The following is a 17,128-nucleotide window of genomic DNA, read 5'->3' on the forward strand; positions in this document are numbered from 1 at the left end:
TCAGATCTTTGCCGTCTAGGTTCTGGAGTGTGGGGCTGCCATTAAGATGTGCTGGGGTATGGGGCCACCCTCAAAGCTGAGTGGGGCAAGGTAGGGGTGGGGGAGAGGAGAGGGCTGCCATACCCAAGGGGCAGAAAAAAAAAGGGACTGCTGGTGCTGAGGGGGTGGGGTTGCCACTCAGATGGAGTCGGAGAATGGGACTGCCCAAAGCTGCAGAAGCAGAGTTGCCAAAACCAGAGAAAGCAGAGTTGCTCTCCCAGTGGACCTTAAGCCTAGGTCCTAGGGGCCTCTACCCAGAATACAGAGGCTGTGTCCAACTTCCAGAGTCTAGAGGGCAGGACCCTTGCCAAGATGGACTAAGAGAAGAGAGGATTATTTTCAAGCCTTGAGAGCTAAGGTAAATTTTTCTGCTGAATTTGGGACTTGCTTGGTGCCTATCACCCTTCTTTCCCTCCAATTTCTCCCAACTGTAATGGAAATGTCTGCCCGTGCCTGTTCCACCACGGTACTTCAGAAACAGGTAACCTGTAATCTAGATTTCATAGGTTCACAGATGAAGAGGAATTTTTCCCAGGATGGAATGTGCCCAAAGTGTCACCCATATTTGATTTAGATGATTCAGAAAGTGAGATTTTAGACTTGAGTTAAGGCTTTGGAGATGCTGTGATAGGGTGGATGTGTTTTGCATGTGGGAAGAACATGAACTTTTGCGGGCCAAAGGGTGGATGGACCGTTACGGATTGAATGCTGTCCCCTAAAAATATGTGTTATAATTCCTAACCTCGACGCTTGTGGTTATAATTCCATTTGGGAATGGGTTGTCTTTGTTATGTTAATGCGACAGGATTAGTGTAGGGTGTAACTTGAATCAATCACTTCTGAGATATAAAAGAGATTAAATAAGCAAAGGAAAGATGCAGAGATGCGGTAAAATATATTCGAAGACACATGGAAATGGCCAAGGAACCAGGAAGCAGAGGCTGATGAGAGAGAGCCAACAGAGAGAGAAAGCCTTCCCCTTGAGCTGGTGCTCTCAATTTGGACTTCTAGCCTCCTAAACTGTGAGCAAATAAATTTCCATTTGTTAAGGCCATCCACTTGTGGTATTTCTATTACAGCAGCACTAGATAACTAAGACAGGTGGGAACAACCTAAATGCCCATCAACTGATGAATGGATAAACAAAATGTGGTACATACATACAATGGACTACTTACTATACTACTATAAAGTCTGGATACATACAATATAGAGCTTGAAGAAAAGTATGCTGAGTGGAATAAGTCAATCACAAAAGGACAAATATTGTATAACCTTACTCATATAAAAATCAAGAACAGGCAAATGTACAGAGAAGAAAGTTTCTTCATGGTTACCAAGGACAGGAGAAAGGGGAGGCAGGTGGGTACTGCTGATGGAATACTGAATTTCAATTTACAGAGATGGAAAAATCACACTGATTAAGGGTAAGGTTGCACATTCAATTAATATAACTGCTGTCAGTAAGATGTACACCTATAAAAAGTTGAACTGGCAAAACTTGTGTCAGAGATATCTTTACAACAACGACCAAAAAAAAAAAAAGTAGCCACTGAGGCTGCTTATGTACAACCAAACGTCTCATGGAATTTGGTTCCTTGGTTTGGAGGTTTAGGGTCATGGTTTCACGGGACATCCCAATTAAGTGGCCTAATAATGTCTTCAGTGTTTCTGTTCCACCTCCTAGTTCACCGTGTAGTACCTGGGGTCTTAAAAGCTTGCAAGCTGCCGTCCAGGATGCAACAATTGGTTTCTATTTGCCTGGAGCAACAAAAGAAGGAGAGTCAGGAATAGAAGGAGGGAATGGAATGTGTGGCTAGTTGCCTCCATGAACAATTGTCTCCTTTGCCATGAGACCAGAACTGGATGGTGCCAGGCTACCATTACCGAACATCTTAATCAAAGATTCTACGGAAGTCTAATCAAAAGGGAAAAAACGCAGAATTCCAAATTCTCATGAAATCCAGCTTGGATGCACAGGGTGGTGTGCCCATCTACCCCATGTAATGCTTCCCAGCAATGAATAGAAACTTATTATTGACAGGCACAACAATGTGGATAGCTCTCAAGACAATTATGCTCAGTTAAGGAAGCCAGAGGGAAAAAGAGTACATGCTAAGAGATTCCGTTTACATGAAACACTCTCAACAAGATGGACGGACACAGTGGCTGCAACAACAGGCTCAAGCAAATGGAGGACTGTGAGGACGGCCCGGGACGGGGCAGTGTTCCGTTCCGTTCCACAGAGGGTCGCTATGAGTCGGTACTGACTCAATGGCACCTAACAACAACAACATCAATCTTTAGAGACACAAAGGAGACCAGTGGCTGCCTGAGGATGGGGAGGCAGTGGCTGGGGAAAGGGAAAGACTACCAGGGGGCAGCAGGGGCACGAGGAGAATTTGGGGTGACAGAGATGTTCACTACGTTGATTGTGGAGATATAACAGGTTAAAATGCTGCATCCCACCTAAATCTGGAGCGATGCTTTCCTTCCCTGCACTCATTTTCACAAAGTGAATTCCAGAGCAAGGGATTGTGGCCTAAGGGCAGGCCCATGTAGACACTCAGACACCCAGAGGCCAGAAGGCAGCATGTGAACCAGCAGCAGCTTAGGGATGGTCTGTGTGGGTCCATAGAGCGCTGAAGCCAACATCAAAGTAGGCTTGCCTGAAGGACGCCTCTCTGGATTATCTGAGTGTCTCTAACAAAGTCATTTCAAACTTTTAACCACAGAGCCCTCTTTTCAAGGGAACTCTAGGCAGAATCCCAACAGATAAAAATGGACTTCCCAGCTCAGCATCCATTGCCCACTCTTACATCCTGGGGTCCCAGGATCGTCCATGACTGGGAAAGGGAGGCGCCATTCTGCTGGGAACAAGAGCTGGGACCCACAGATAGTGCCTACCTAGCTCTCCAATTTGCTTCTTCTTGTTCCTCCGCCGCCTTTTCCTGGCTGGTTTGATCCAAGGGCTGTCAGTCTTCCCTTTCCTTTTGAGAAATTTCTTCTTAATGCTGGATTCAGAACTCTGAAGAGCCAAAGGGGCAGGTATATAAAACGTAAAGGCATGGGTGGTGCTTGAAAGCAGAAAGTACTACAAGTTAGTTTTTCTGCAAAATAAAATATGGGTTAATCTTGATTCTAAAAAATTAATTTTACTTTTAGACATTTTTCTGGGTCACATTCTTAAAGGTGCCCATGGTTTTCCCTAGTTAAGAAACATCACTTCAAGCTCAGTACTTGTACAGGAGAAAAAGCCAAGAAAATTGAAAAGTATAAATCTTATGAGTTGGGCACAAAAGAAAATAAATTAGAAAGTTCTACTCAGGAACTAAATAAATAAGCTCAGTAAGAATCCACTTGAATCATATGCAGCCTCCACTCATCTTGCTCATGAGAAAAAAAAACAATCCTCTCAATCTGCTTCAGAATCTATGTCCAAATGAATTATCTACATGGAGAACAAGGAAAAGGTTGTAATTAATTTAGAGGGTTTCTGAGTATCTCCATCTAAAACCCAGATGCAGAAAGGGCATGTGACTGCCAGGAGTTACGAACAGATGCCCAGAGTGGAACCCAGCCCCTTCTAACATTTGCAAGGGCAAGATTTTACTAAAATAAGATGGGGCCCTCATCATCCCTGCTAATTGCAGGTATAAAGAGATATTTAATAAAATTTGCTCGACAGAAAATAAAACACAGTTGCAGCATATAAGCACTCCACAGAAGACCTTTCGAATAAACTAATATTAGTAACTGCTACACCTCAAGTGAACTCCTATGAAATAACTCCTGGTAGCACCTTTTTGCTGTCAGAGGTGTCACAAGGAAGCCTCAATGCTTCCACTCACCTCCCCTTTTCCCATACACCCGGCCTCCTCACACACCACTCACTGTGCCCACTCACCTGCCCTCTCCTCACACACCTCTTCACTGCGCCCGCTCATCTGGCCTCTCCTCACACACCGCTCACTGCACCCGCCCACCTCCCCTCTTCTCATACACCGCCTCACTGCACCCACTCACCTGGCCCCTCCTCACACACCGCTCACTGCACCCACTCACCCGGCCTCTCCTCACACACCGCTCACTGCGCCCGCTCACCCAGCCTCCCCACATGCCACTCACTGCGCCCGCTCACCTCCCCTTTTCTCATACACCGCTCACTGCACCTGCCCACCTCCCCTCTTCTCATACACCGCCTCACTGCACCCACTCATCTGGACCCTCCTCACACACCACTCACTGCAGCAGCTCACCTCCCCTCTTCACATACACCGCTCACCGCGCCCGCTCACCCAGCCTCTCCTCACACACCGCTCACTGCGCCCGCTCACCTCCCCTCTTCACATACACCGCTCACTGCGCCCGCTCACCTCCCCTCTTCACATACACCGCTCACTGCGCCCGCTCACCCGGCCTCCTCACACAGCACTCACTGCGCCCGCTCACCTCCCCTCTTCACATACACCGCTCACTGCGCCCGCTCACCTCCCCTCTTCACATACACCGCTCACTGCGCCCGCTCACCTCCCCTCTTCACATACACCGCTCACTGCGCCCGCTCACCCGGCCTCCTCACACACCGCTCACTGCGCCCGCTCTCCCGGCCTCTCCTCACACACCGCTCACTGCGCCCGCTCACCGGGCCTCTCCTCACACACCGCTCACTGCGCCCGCTCACCCGGCCTCTGCTCACACACCGCTCACTGCACCCACTCACCCGGCCTCTCCTCACACACCGCTCGCTGCGCCCACTCACCCGGCCTCTCCTCACACACCACTCACTGCAGCGGCTCACCTCCCCTCTTCTCACACACCGCTCACTGCGCCCGCTCACCCAGCCTCTCCTCACACACCACTCACTGCAGCGGCTCACCTCCCCTCTTCACATACACCGCTCACTGCGCCCGCTCACCTCCCCTCTTCACATACACCGCTCACTGCGCCCGCTCACCCGGCCTCCTCACACACCGCTCACTGCGCCCGCTCACCTCCCCTCTTCACATACACCGCTCACTGCGCCCGCTCACCCGGCCTCCTCACACACCGCTCACTGCGCCCGCTCTCCCGGCCTCTCCTCACACACCGCTCACTGCGCCCGCTCACCGGGCCTCTCCTCACACACCGCTCACTGCGCCCGCTCACCCGGCCTCTGCTCACACACCGCTCACTGCACCCACTCACCCGGCCTCTCCTCACACACCGCTCGCTGCGCCCACTCACCCGGCCTCTCCTCACACACCACTCACTGCAGCGGCTCACCTCCCCTCTTCTCACACACCGCTCACTGCGCCCGCTCACCCAGCCTCTCCTCACACACCACTCACTGCAGCGGCTCACCTCCCCTCTTCTCACACACCGCTCACTGCGCCCACTCACCCAGCCTCCTCACACACCACTCACTGCGCCCACTCACGCAGCCTCTCCTCACACACCACCTCACTGGGCCCACTCACCTGGCCTCGCCTCTCCTCAAACACCGCCCTCACTGCGCCCACTCACCTGGCCTCCCACACTGCCTTAACTGCACCCACTCACCTGGCCTCGCCTCTCCTCACACACCGCCCTCACCGTGCCTGCTCACCTTGCCTTGTCTCTCTTCACATACTGCCTCACTGCACCCACTCACCTGCTCTCGGCTCACCTCACACACCGCCTCACCACGCCCACTCACCTGACCTCTCCTCACATACCGGCTCTCTGTGCCCCCTCACCCCAGCCTTACCCCACAGCACTATGCCTGACACTGTCCATGCATTCAGACCAGCTTCACCTATGCCATCTGTGGAGGGGCACTTTATCAAAGGTCTCTCAACCCTGTCTTGCACTGTCTCCTTCATCACTCCCTGAGCTGACACTGCAGGCTGTTCCCTCCTACACACTGTCTCATTTCAGGACTCCCAGTCCTCGAGGTTTTCCCACAACCCAGGGACCACCTCTCGGGGTCATGAGAGTAGGTTACCAAGTCAGACTCATCCCCATCTTCCTCTTCCTCGCCGGTGTCTGCTGACTCTGGCTCCTCTTCTGACTCGCCATCCATCTGACCAGCCACGTAGCCAAGATGACAAATCAAACAGAAAACAAATACGAATTAGAGCTTCTGGTGCCAGAAGATTCGATGAAAACCAGATTTAAACACGCTGGCTGTGAGTGCTCGAGGTGCATACAGATGGCTGGACTCTGTCCACTCTCTGGGCTCGGCATGTGCTCCACTCTGAGCATGGCTGTGGCAGAGGAGGAAGCCCACCCAGGGTGCACCCCACTGTTGCTCTCCACCGAGAGCCTTCAGGACTTGGACAGGCTGCTCCTTTACCACCCTCTGTCCAGGGTGAGTCTATACTCTGGTCTGGTGGTGACTCCCTGGTGTGTACTTCAATTAAGCTGGCCAACTGTGCCCTGAAGATTCTACTACACGTGTGCGATAATCCAGTAAGAAAGCAACAAAACAAACCATACAGTAAAGATTCTCAGAGCACATAAAATAATACAAAATGCAAAGCCTTCCACTCGAGATCCGCAGCCAGGCTCCCGCCGGGCAATCCCTGCTGATACCTCTGAGGTCCCCTTCCACCCAATGTCCAGGCACACTTGGGCTTGAACGGGAGCGTGTTTCATTTCTGCACAGATGGAAGGACATTACACAGACCAGTCAGTATTAACTTTTTTCTAATGAAAAACGTTCTGGAGTGCTTTCCTCATCAGAACAACACAGACATCTTACTTGCCTACTGAATTTATCTTTTCTATCCACACAGGAAACACATGAAAACATTTTCAAGACAAAGACCCGAAAACACAAGTGACTGCCACTCACGCCACACCACCTCCCTGAGGCAGGCAACACTGGTTCTTCCCCGTGCCTGTGCAGGCACCAACATGCACTCCTGGTGCACAGCTCCAGGAGACTGACCTGGTTCTATGGGTGCTCTGGGTGCCATGGGGAGACCACCACTCCCTGCAGTCCCAAGAGCCACATGCAGCCACTTGCCGTCATACTATGGCTGTGTGCTAGACAAGCTGAGGTCTCCTGAACTTCCAGACAGATGTGCGCTGTTTTCTATAGGCCAGACACCTAGACGTGGGGTTGCCCAGGCACAGGGGACAACCCTAGAACTGTAAAGAGTGCCACAGTAACACCTCCCCCAGCAGTGCTGCCAAGGTCCTCGACAGAGCCACCAGCCGTACAGTGATGTCTCCCTATTATCGATGCTTCATGTCCCCGTTACAAAGGGACTGCTATTTTCTATGACTTCATTACACTTTCTACTTCTTTTACTATCATAACCTCAGTCCATTTTTCTACTGGGTTTGTGCTTCCTTTTGATTTGTAGAAGCTACACACACACACACACACACACACACACACAGGATAACAATCCTCTGTCTGTTAAATATTTTACAAAGATTTTCCCTTCAATTTATTTAAACTTTGCCCTTAGTATTTCCCGTTATATAAAATGCTGAAATCTTGCAGTCAAACCTGGCCTTTTACTTCATGGCTCTGAGTTTGCATCTACACTGGAAGGACTTCCTCCCCTGGAGATTAGAAAACTCGTTTCCTGCACCTCCATCCACAGTTCAGTATTCTGTGCGAACACTTTAAACTATGTGGCATTTCTTTGTGAATATAACTTTGTTGAGATATAATTCACATGCCATAAAATCCACCATTTTATCGTATACAACTGGGTGGCTTTAAGAACAGCAGAACTGTGCAACCACCACCACCACCAACTGATTCCAGAATGGACTTTACTTTTGTATATACCATTAGGCAAGAGTCTACCTCTAATTTTTGCCAAAAGATCGGTCAATTGATCCAATACTATTCATTAAAAAGTTCAAAATCTCTTGATGACAAAGTAAAACGGTGCTCTAACCATAAACTCTGTACACAAGTAGGTTTATATACAGTGCTATGAACCCCCCATTCTACTCATTAAACTAACTTCCCAGTGCTGTACACACCAACCTCCACTGGTGACTTCGCAGCCAACCAGCCAGTCCTCACTCCCTGCTCCTGCTTTATAAAATCCCCTCAACTCTTAAGTAACCCGCTGACCTCCATATAACTTTCGAGGTGGCAGCTCTGTAAAAAGTCCTGTTAGGGTTTTGGTGGAAACTATTTTGAATTTATGAATAAAGTCAGGGATAACAATGGATCTTCTCATTCAGACAGGTAATGGGTCTTTCCACAGACTTGTATATTTTTTAACCTGTTTCAGTAAAGTTTTACAGTTTTCCTCTTATAGGTAAGAGACATTTCTTGTTGAATTTACTCCTAGGCACTCTGGTGATATTTAAAAATTATAGCGAATTTTTCAGGTGTGCTATTGTGATTCTGTTTTTCAGAGTCCTTACCTTTCAAACACACGGTCCAGGTGTGGACAGAACAGGACTGCCCTAGTGCCATTAACTGTTCCCTATGCTAATTTCTGTATGTTTGTATAACTTGACTTTTCTATTAAAAAGAAGTTAAAAGTATAGGTAGGCATTTACCGATTTAATCTATACTTATTCTTCTGTCATTACCTTTTCTAAATGGTTACAGCATCTACAAGAACACGAGTGAATTTTACGTCTTGATCACAGGTAAATCCCCCTCATTAGCTATAACAGGTTTTCAGTGACTCTCCTGGATTTTTAGATAGATGATTACCTTCTCAGCAAACATGTCTCTTGTGCCTTTTTAAATATTAATGCTTCTCTCTTGCCTTCTCCTGTTAACAAGACCTGCAGCCCCAGTGCCAGTGTCGGGGGGAAGTAGCAGTCCATTTTTATTACTGGTATTAGAAATACTCTGAACGTGTCACCAGCAAGGAGAACGTTCTGAGGAGGATTATAACACCTTTATTCATTTCTTACGAGTTTTCATCCCACTGGGTAGTTTTATCTTAAACAAGACTGAACAATGAAACTCCCTATTGAAATTGGCAGATTAACAACACACTTAATAACACATCCTTCTGAAATTTTCATAAAGAGATTATAAAAGAGGAAATAACAGTGACTCTACAAAGGATCACTTTATAACCATACATATGACAGCTATAAGGAATAAGGCATAAATTAAAAGCCCCAAGGAACCTGAAAACACAAGAAGGGCTAACAATCAACATTTGACAGAAAACAATGGAAAACGAAGTCTGATACAGCTAAACTGAGAGAGCTGCACCTTAAGTAAGCCAGAAAGAGGGTAAAGAAGCTGCAAGCAGGGGCTGCTTCCTGGGTGTCCTCAGCAGGTGGGACAACGCTAGCAGGCACAGAACTGCCCCTACCCAGCCTCCCATAGGCCACGCAGGTCCCTAACTCAGCAGGGACAACTGGGCACCAGCCTAGCTGCTGCCTTTGTGCTGCCTCCCTAGAAGGAGCACCTTGCCCCTTGCCCCTGCCACGTGTCTACCCTCAAAGGGGTAGACAAGTAAGAATGATCCCAGAATGGAAAGGCAAGCCACCACATGGAGGAAGACACCAGGTTTGCTGCACACATAACCTGGGCTCGTTTCCAGATTAAAGACCGCCTACGGAATGATTTGTGAAGAAGGACATAAACAAAAAAATCCACTGCCACTAAGCTGATCCCAACTCACAGCAACCATATAGAATGGAGCAGAACTGCCCCGTAGGGGTCCCTAGACGATAATCTTTACAAAAGCAGACTGGCACATCTTTCTCCTGCAGAGGGGCTGGTGGGTTTGAACTGCCGACCTTTTGCTTAGCAGCCAAGCTCTTATCCACCGTGCCACCAGAGCTCTGCTGTGCCAAGAGGGCTCCTTAAACAAAGACATACAACCCAATAAAGAAACAGTTGCAACTTGAACAGTCACAAAAGAAGGCAACCAAATGGCAGGTAAACATATGAAAAGGTGCTTGGAAAGTAATGCAAATTAGAACTACTATGCAGTACCTCCCTAGAGTGGCCAAAATTTATGCAATAATACCAATTTTGTCCAGGAAGTAGAGCAGCTGGGGCTCTCACAAACTGCTAGTAGGAATGTAGGGCAGTGAAACCACTCTGGAAAACTGTCTGACAGCATCTCCTAATGCTGACATATGACATGGCAATTCCACCACTAAGTATGTACTCACAGAAACACACACATGCGCAAACAAGGAACGCAAATGGCCAACAAGCACGCTCAACGTCATTAATCATCAGGGAAATCCAAATCAAAACCACAAGGAGATATCACTTCACCCCCACTAAGATAGCTATGATCAAACAACAGGAAACAGGTGTTGCCGAGGATTTACAGAAAGGAACTCTCATCCACTGCTGGTAGGCTTCAAGGCAGCATTTTTCATGTAAAAGCAACCCAAGTGCCTCCCAACTGATGAACGGACACAGTATGATACATACACACAGTGGGATATTACCACGCTAAGTGAAAGACCTGAAGCTTTCCTAGTAACCGAAAGGTCAGCAGTGTGAATCCACCCGCTACTCCTTGAAAATGTTACAGATAAAACATCTATCTACTCTGTCTTTATAGGGTCACTATGAGTTGGAATTGAATCGACAGCAACAGGATTTTTCTTGGTAAGTGAAAAGAGTCAGTCACAAAAGGTCAAATTTATATGATCCTTCTTCTATAACATATCTAGAATAAAAAAAGAAATTAGTGTATAGACATCGAAGTTATTAGTGGTTACCGGGGCAGGGGGAGGGTCACAAAAAGGGAATCACTGCTCGTGGGGCACTGAGCTTCTGTTAAGGGTGACAGGAAAATCTGGAAATAAACAAAAGTGATGGCTGAACAACATTATAAATGTAATAAACGCCACTAAACTATATATGCAAAATATGTTGAAATGAAAAAAGTTGTTATGTGTATACTTACCACAATTTAAAAAAAGGTAAGTACACGAATACTCGTAAGAATACTGGATGTAATAGCCCCATGCTGGAAAAGAATCCATTGTCCATCAAGAGTACTGTATGGAACAGCCCCATACTGGAGAGAAACCACTGTCCATCAAGAGTACTATGTGGAATAGCCCCATACTGGACAGAATCCATTGTCCATCAAGAGTACTGTATGGAACAGCCCCATACTGGAGAGAATCCACTGTCCATCAAGAGTATGGTATGGAATAGCCCCATACTGGAGAGAAGCCACTGTCCATCGAGAGTACTGCATGGAATAGCTCCATACTGGAAAGAGGCCATTGTCTACCAATAGTGAAATGGGTCAACTGAAACATAATCACACAAAGGATTATTAAGGTTAAACCTGTGACAGCCAGAACGTGCATAAAGCTGAAATGTCAGAGAAGGAAAACTCAAATATTTTCCACTAAAAGGAGCAACAGAAAAGTGTTAAGAGTGCACCCTGTTAACAGCAGAAAATTTGTGAGGCCCAGAAAAATAAGGCAGTCCTATTGGTCGCTGGAAAATATGGCTGAAGACCCATGATAGAGTTTTGCAAGACCAGCAACCTCTTCATCGCAAATACCTTTTTGCAACAACATAAATGGCTACTATACACGTGGACCTCACAAGATGGAATCCACGGGAATCAAGCTGACTACATCTGTGGAAAGAGACAATGGAAAAGTTCAATGTCATCAGTCAGAACAAGGCCAGGGGCCAATTGTAGAACAAACCATCAACTGCTCATTTGCAAGTTCCAGTTGAAGCTGAAGAAAATTAGAACAAGTCCATGAGAGCCAAAGTACCACCTTCAGTATGTCCCACCTGAATTTACAGATCATCTCGAGAATAGATTTGACATGGTGAACACTAATGATCAAAGGCCAGAAGAGTTGTGGAATGACATCAGGACATCATACATGAAAAATGCAAGAGGTCATTAAAAAGACAAGAAAGAAAGAAAGAAAAGACCAAAATGATGTCAGAAGAAACTCTGAAATCTGCTCTTGAACATAGAGTAGCTAAAGCAAATGAAAGAAATGATGACGTAAAAGAGCTGAACAGAAGATTTCAAAGGGTGGCCTCAAGAAGAAAAAGTGAAGTATTATAATGAGATGTGCAAAGACCTGGAGTTAGATAAACCAAAGGGAAGAACAAGTTCAGCATTTCTCAAGCTGAAAGAACTGAAGAAAAAATTCAAGCCTCGAGTTGCAATATTGGAAGGATTCTACAGGGAAAATATTAACGCAGGAAGCATCAAAAGAAGACAGAAGGAATACACAGAGTCACTATACTGACATTCAACCATTTCAGAAGGTAGCACATAAGCAAGAATCGATGGTGCTGAAGGAAGACATCCAAGCTGGACTGCAGGCACTGACAAAAGCAAGGCTACAGGAATTGACAGAATACCAATTGAGATGTTTCAACAAACAGCTGCAGCGCTGTAGGTGCTCACTGGTCTGTGCCAAGAAATTTGGAAGCCACCTACCTGGCCAACAGACTAGAAGAGATCCATATTTATGCCTATTCAAAACAAAGGTGATCCAACAGAATGCAGAAATAATCGAACAATATGATTAGTAACACACTCAAGTAAAATTTCGCTGAAAATCATTCAAAAGCAGTTACAACAGTACATCAACAGGGAACTGCCCGAAAGTTAGGCTGGATTCAGAAAAGGATGTGGAACCAGGGATATCATTGCTGATGTCAGGTGGATCCTGTCTGTCTTCTTATCTACTGTTTTTTTCTATAAAAGAAATACAACAAGTGGATGGCTTTAACAAACAGAAATTTATTCTCTCATAGTCTAGGTACACTAGAAGTCCAAATTCAGGGTGTCAGCTCTAGGGGAAGGTTTTTTCTCCCTGTTTGCTCTGGAGGAAGGTCCTGTCATCAATCTTCCTCTGGTCTAGGAGCTTCTCAGAGCAGGGACCCCAAGTCCAAAGGAAGTGCTATTCTCCTGGCTCTTGTTTCTTGGTGGTATGAGGTCCGCCTGTCTCTCTGCTTGCTTCTCTCTTTTATATTCTAGAAGAAATTGGCTCAAGACACAATCCAACCTCGTAGATTGAGTACTGCCTCATTAACATAACTGCCACCTATCCCCAGTCATTAACATCATAGAGACAGGATTTACAACATAAGAAAATCACATCAGATTACAAAATGTTGGACAATCATACAATACTGGGAATCATGACCTAGTCACGTTGACAGATACTTTTAGGAGACACAATTCAATCCATGACACTGGCTGAAAGCAGAGAAAGCCAGAAGGATGTTTACCTGTGTTTTACTGACTATGCAAAGGCATTCAACTGTGTGGATCACAACAAATTATGGATAGCATTGCGAAGAATGTAAACTCCAGAACACTTAATTCTGCTCACAAGGTACCTATATACATAGATCAAAAGGCAGTCATTCGAACAGAACAAGTGGATACTGCATGGTTTAAAGTCAGGTAATGTGTGCAGCAGGGCTGTATCCTTTCACCATACTTATTCAATCTGTATGCTGAACAAATAACCCGAGAAGCTGGATTATATGAAAAAGAATGGGGCATCAGGATTGAAGGAACACTAATTAGCAACTGGCATTATGCAGATGACACAATCTTGCTTGCTGAAAGTGAGAAAGGCTTGAAGCACTTACTGATGAAGATCAAGAACTACAGCCTTCAGTATGGATTACGCCTTAACATAAAGGATACAAAAATGCTCACAACTGGACCAATAAACAACATCATGATAAACAGAGAAAAGACTGAAGTTGTCAAGGATTTCATTTTACTTGAATCCACAATCAACAGCCATGGAAGCAGCAGTCAGGAAATTAAAAGGCGCATTGCACTGGACAAATCTGCTGCAAAGGACCTCTTTAAGAGTGTTAAAAAGCAAAGATGTCACCTTGGAGACTAAAGTGCACCTGACCCAAGCCACAGCGCTCTCAATCGCCTCATATGCGTGTGAAAAGTAGGCAGTGAACTAAGGAAGACCAAAGACAAATTGATACCTTTGAATTATGATGTTGGCGAAGAATACTGAATATACCATGGACGGCCAAAAAAATGAACAAATCTGTCTTTGAAGAAATACAGCCAGAGTGCTCTTTAGAAGTAAGGATGGTGAGGCTGTATCTCACATACTTTGGACATATTATCAGGAGATATCAGTCCCTGGAGAAGGGCGTCATGCTTGGTAAAGTAGAAGGTCAGCGAAAAAGAGGAAGACCCTCAATGAGATGGATTGAGACAGCGGCTACAAAAATGACCTCAAGCATAATAACGACTGTGAGGATGGCGCAGGATCGAGCAGTTTCATAACGTCACTATGAGTCAGAACAGACTCAACAGCACGTAATGAGTTCTGGCTCTCACTGGTTTCACTGTATATATTGGTTTTCTAAACGTTTTAGTCTCAGGGCCTCTTTACTCTCAAAAATTACTGAAAACCACAAGAGTTTTTATTTATGGGGGTTATAGGTAATTCCACTGTTATGGATTGAACTGTGTTCTGCAAAAATGTGTGTCAACTTGGCTAGACCACGATTCCTCGTATTATGTGACTGTTCACCATTTTGTCATCTGATGTGACTTTCCTATGTGTTGCAAATCCTCTAAGATATTAATGAGATGGGATTAGCAGCAGTTACGTTAAGGAAGCAGGACTCAATCTTCAAGATTAGGTTGTATCTTAAATCAGTCTCTTTTGAGAGATAAAGAGGGAAGCAAACACAGAGACACAGAAATCTCATACCACAAGAAAGAGAAGAGCGTGTCCTTTGGACCCCAGGTTCCTGCACAAAGAAGCTCCTTGACCAGGGGAAGATTGAGGATAAGAACCTTCCCCAAGAGCTGACAGAGAAAGCCTTCCCCTGGAGTTGGCACCCTGAATTTGGACTTCTGGCCTCCTAAACTGTGAAAGGATAAAATTCCCTTGTTAAAGCCATTCACTGTGGTATTTCTGTTATACCAGCACTAGATAACTCAGACAACCATAAATGTATTCGAAATATAAGCTAAGGTATTTTTAAATCACAAGAACATGCTCCGTTAGCCACCAGGGCAGAGACGTCACCAAGCATAACGCCACCACATGAGTGAGGAGTCATTTCCATATTTATAAAAAGCTCCTAAGACTGTATTTTAAAAAGACGCATGACCCAGAAGAATAGGCAAAGGATATTTAAAAACTAAACCTGTGGCACTTGAGTTGATTCCGACACACGGCAACCCCATGTGTTACAGAGTAGAACTGCTCCATAGGGTTTTCAAGGCTGCAACCTTTCGGAAGCAGATGGCTAGTCCTTTCTTCCCAGCACCACTGGGTGGTTTTGAACCACCAACCTCTTGGCTGTTCCTGTTGTTAGTTGCCATCAATCTGATTCCAACTCGTGGTGACCCCACGTGTACAGAGTAGAACTGCTCTATAGAGTTTTCAAGACTGTGTGACCTTTTGGAAGCAGGCGGCCAGGCCTGTACTCCAAGGCAACTCTGGGTAGGCTGGTATCTTTTGGCTAGCAGTTGAAGGCGAACCAACTGCACCACTCAGGGACCTAATGGACATTTAGCAAGTGGTTTATAGAAGAAGAAACAAAGACGCACAGTAAATACGTGGGAAGCTGCTCTGTCCTACTCATAACTCAGTGTAAGCCTAGAAACTCCAGTGATGTAAAGTGACCGCAAGGCAAGGGCAATGAGACCCATCACGTCACTGCAGGCACCTAGAGACTCCAGTGATGTAGAGTGACCGCAAGGAAAGGGCAATGAGACCCATCAGATCACTGCAGGCAGGGGCGTACATGCAGTGACTTGGCAAAGTATACTAGCAATTACAATGCACACGCCACTTATTACCCCACGAGCGCACTCAGCAAGAGTGTGACACCAACAGCCCTAAAGTACTGCTCGTACAATGAGAAAACAGTCATACCTGTTTCACGGAGAACCACGTCTGTTAAAAGGAGAGAAGCTAGGCAGCATATCTGCGCTGAAAACCAAGTAAGCAGAAAAGCAGGGCAGAGCAGTGCCTGGTCTCCTTGCAGTTACACAACAGAGGTCCTGTTACCCCGGGGTCACCTCTACATGGAGGGGTGGGACCCACGGGCATGTGTAAGTTAAGTTCACTATAGTTACCATTTTAAATACCATCAAGGGTTACCTGACCAAGGAAATTATGATACTCTTGGTTTTCTTCCTTATACTTCCCTATATGCAAGAAAAAAACTAATGTTATTTTAAAATAAGTAAATTTAAAAATTCTCTTTAAGTCTCTAAATCAAGCATTTTTCAGCAATTTACTTTTGGATAATCAATACCTAATGGCAACATTTTAAAATTTGTTCCACCCACTGCTAGAAAAGTAGAACAGGAATTAATTAAAAGTAAATTGGAAAATTAAGCAAAAAATAAGGGAAGACCTCCCCCAAACTCTGAAAGACAAAAGAAAATGCTTTACACAAAACCATTTGAAAGTATAAAAGGCTCCTCAGTACAATCAGACCTTTCTAGACAAGTCATAACTTTCACCAATTCGCCAGTTCTTGAATAAGGCTAGATATGATGTCCCATCTTAAATAAAGATGGTCAAATGCTTTTTTAAAAAAAATACGATACATTTGAGCACTAAAATCATCCATCTTTTGTAGTCTGATTCTCAATTCTCTTGGTGCCACCTATGTCAAACGGATCATTTATAATTTATCCCACTCAGAACTTAACACAAATCTAGGCCTAAAATTCAAAGTCTATTCAGGTATACAATTTCCACTAAATAATGGAACTTTCCAGGTTTCCCTCTGAACTCTTCCCTGAGTACTTAGGTCTATACTCAGTCAACCCCGAGACGCTACGAATACTACACCGTGGTGAAATGTTTTCCTTTATATGCCTTGGTTCTTTGGAAAAACAGCTTGAGATATTTTCCCCTAAACCCTGAGGAGTTACATTTGCCCTAGTTTTTGACCTCACAGGATTTGTTACTCTTGTCCAGGTTGACTGGCATTTCCTGGGTAAGCCTGAAATAAGGATGGTGGATACCCTGTGCCTGGCCCTGAGCTGCAGCCTGCCCTGTGATTGGTACACACCATGCAGGGATTGGTCAGTGTTGTTGCTGGCTGACGTTGAGTTGTTTCCGACTCACAGCAACCCTATGTACGTCAGAACTATGTCAATCCATCTTGTTGAGGGTCTTCTTCTTTTTTGTTGAC

At 45.6% G+C, this 17,128-nt stretch overlaps 1 protein-coding gene across 6 annotated transcripts in view; it reads right to left on the reverse strand.

The window, feature by feature from the left end:
- The window catches only part of EHMT1 (euchromatic histone lysine methyltransferase 1), a 268,050-nt gene that overhangs the window by 84,166 nt on the left and 166,756 nt on the right, over positions 1–17,128 (reverse strand). For all 6 annotated transcript variants that reach the window (XM_049896755.1, XM_049896754.1, XM_049896756.1 and 3 more), the window contains exons 7-8: positions 6,005–6,082; positions 2,947–3,067 (exon numbers count right to left, since the gene is read on the reverse strand). In XM_049896755.1, the coding sequence (XP_049752712.1) occupies positions 2,947–3,067; positions 6,005–6,082 (199 nt within the window). The remainder of the gene's footprint in view (positions 1–2,946; positions 3,068–6,004; positions 6,083–17,128) is intronic.

The sequence above is a fragment of the Elephas maximus genome, chromosome 9 (genome assembly GCF_024166365.1).
Source record: "Elephas maximus indicus isolate mEleMax1 chromosome 9, mEleMax1 primary haplotype, whole genome shotgun sequence".
Classification (NCBI taxonomy): domain Eukaryota; kingdom Metazoa; phylum Chordata; class Mammalia; order Proboscidea; family Elephantidae; genus Elephas; species Elephas maximus.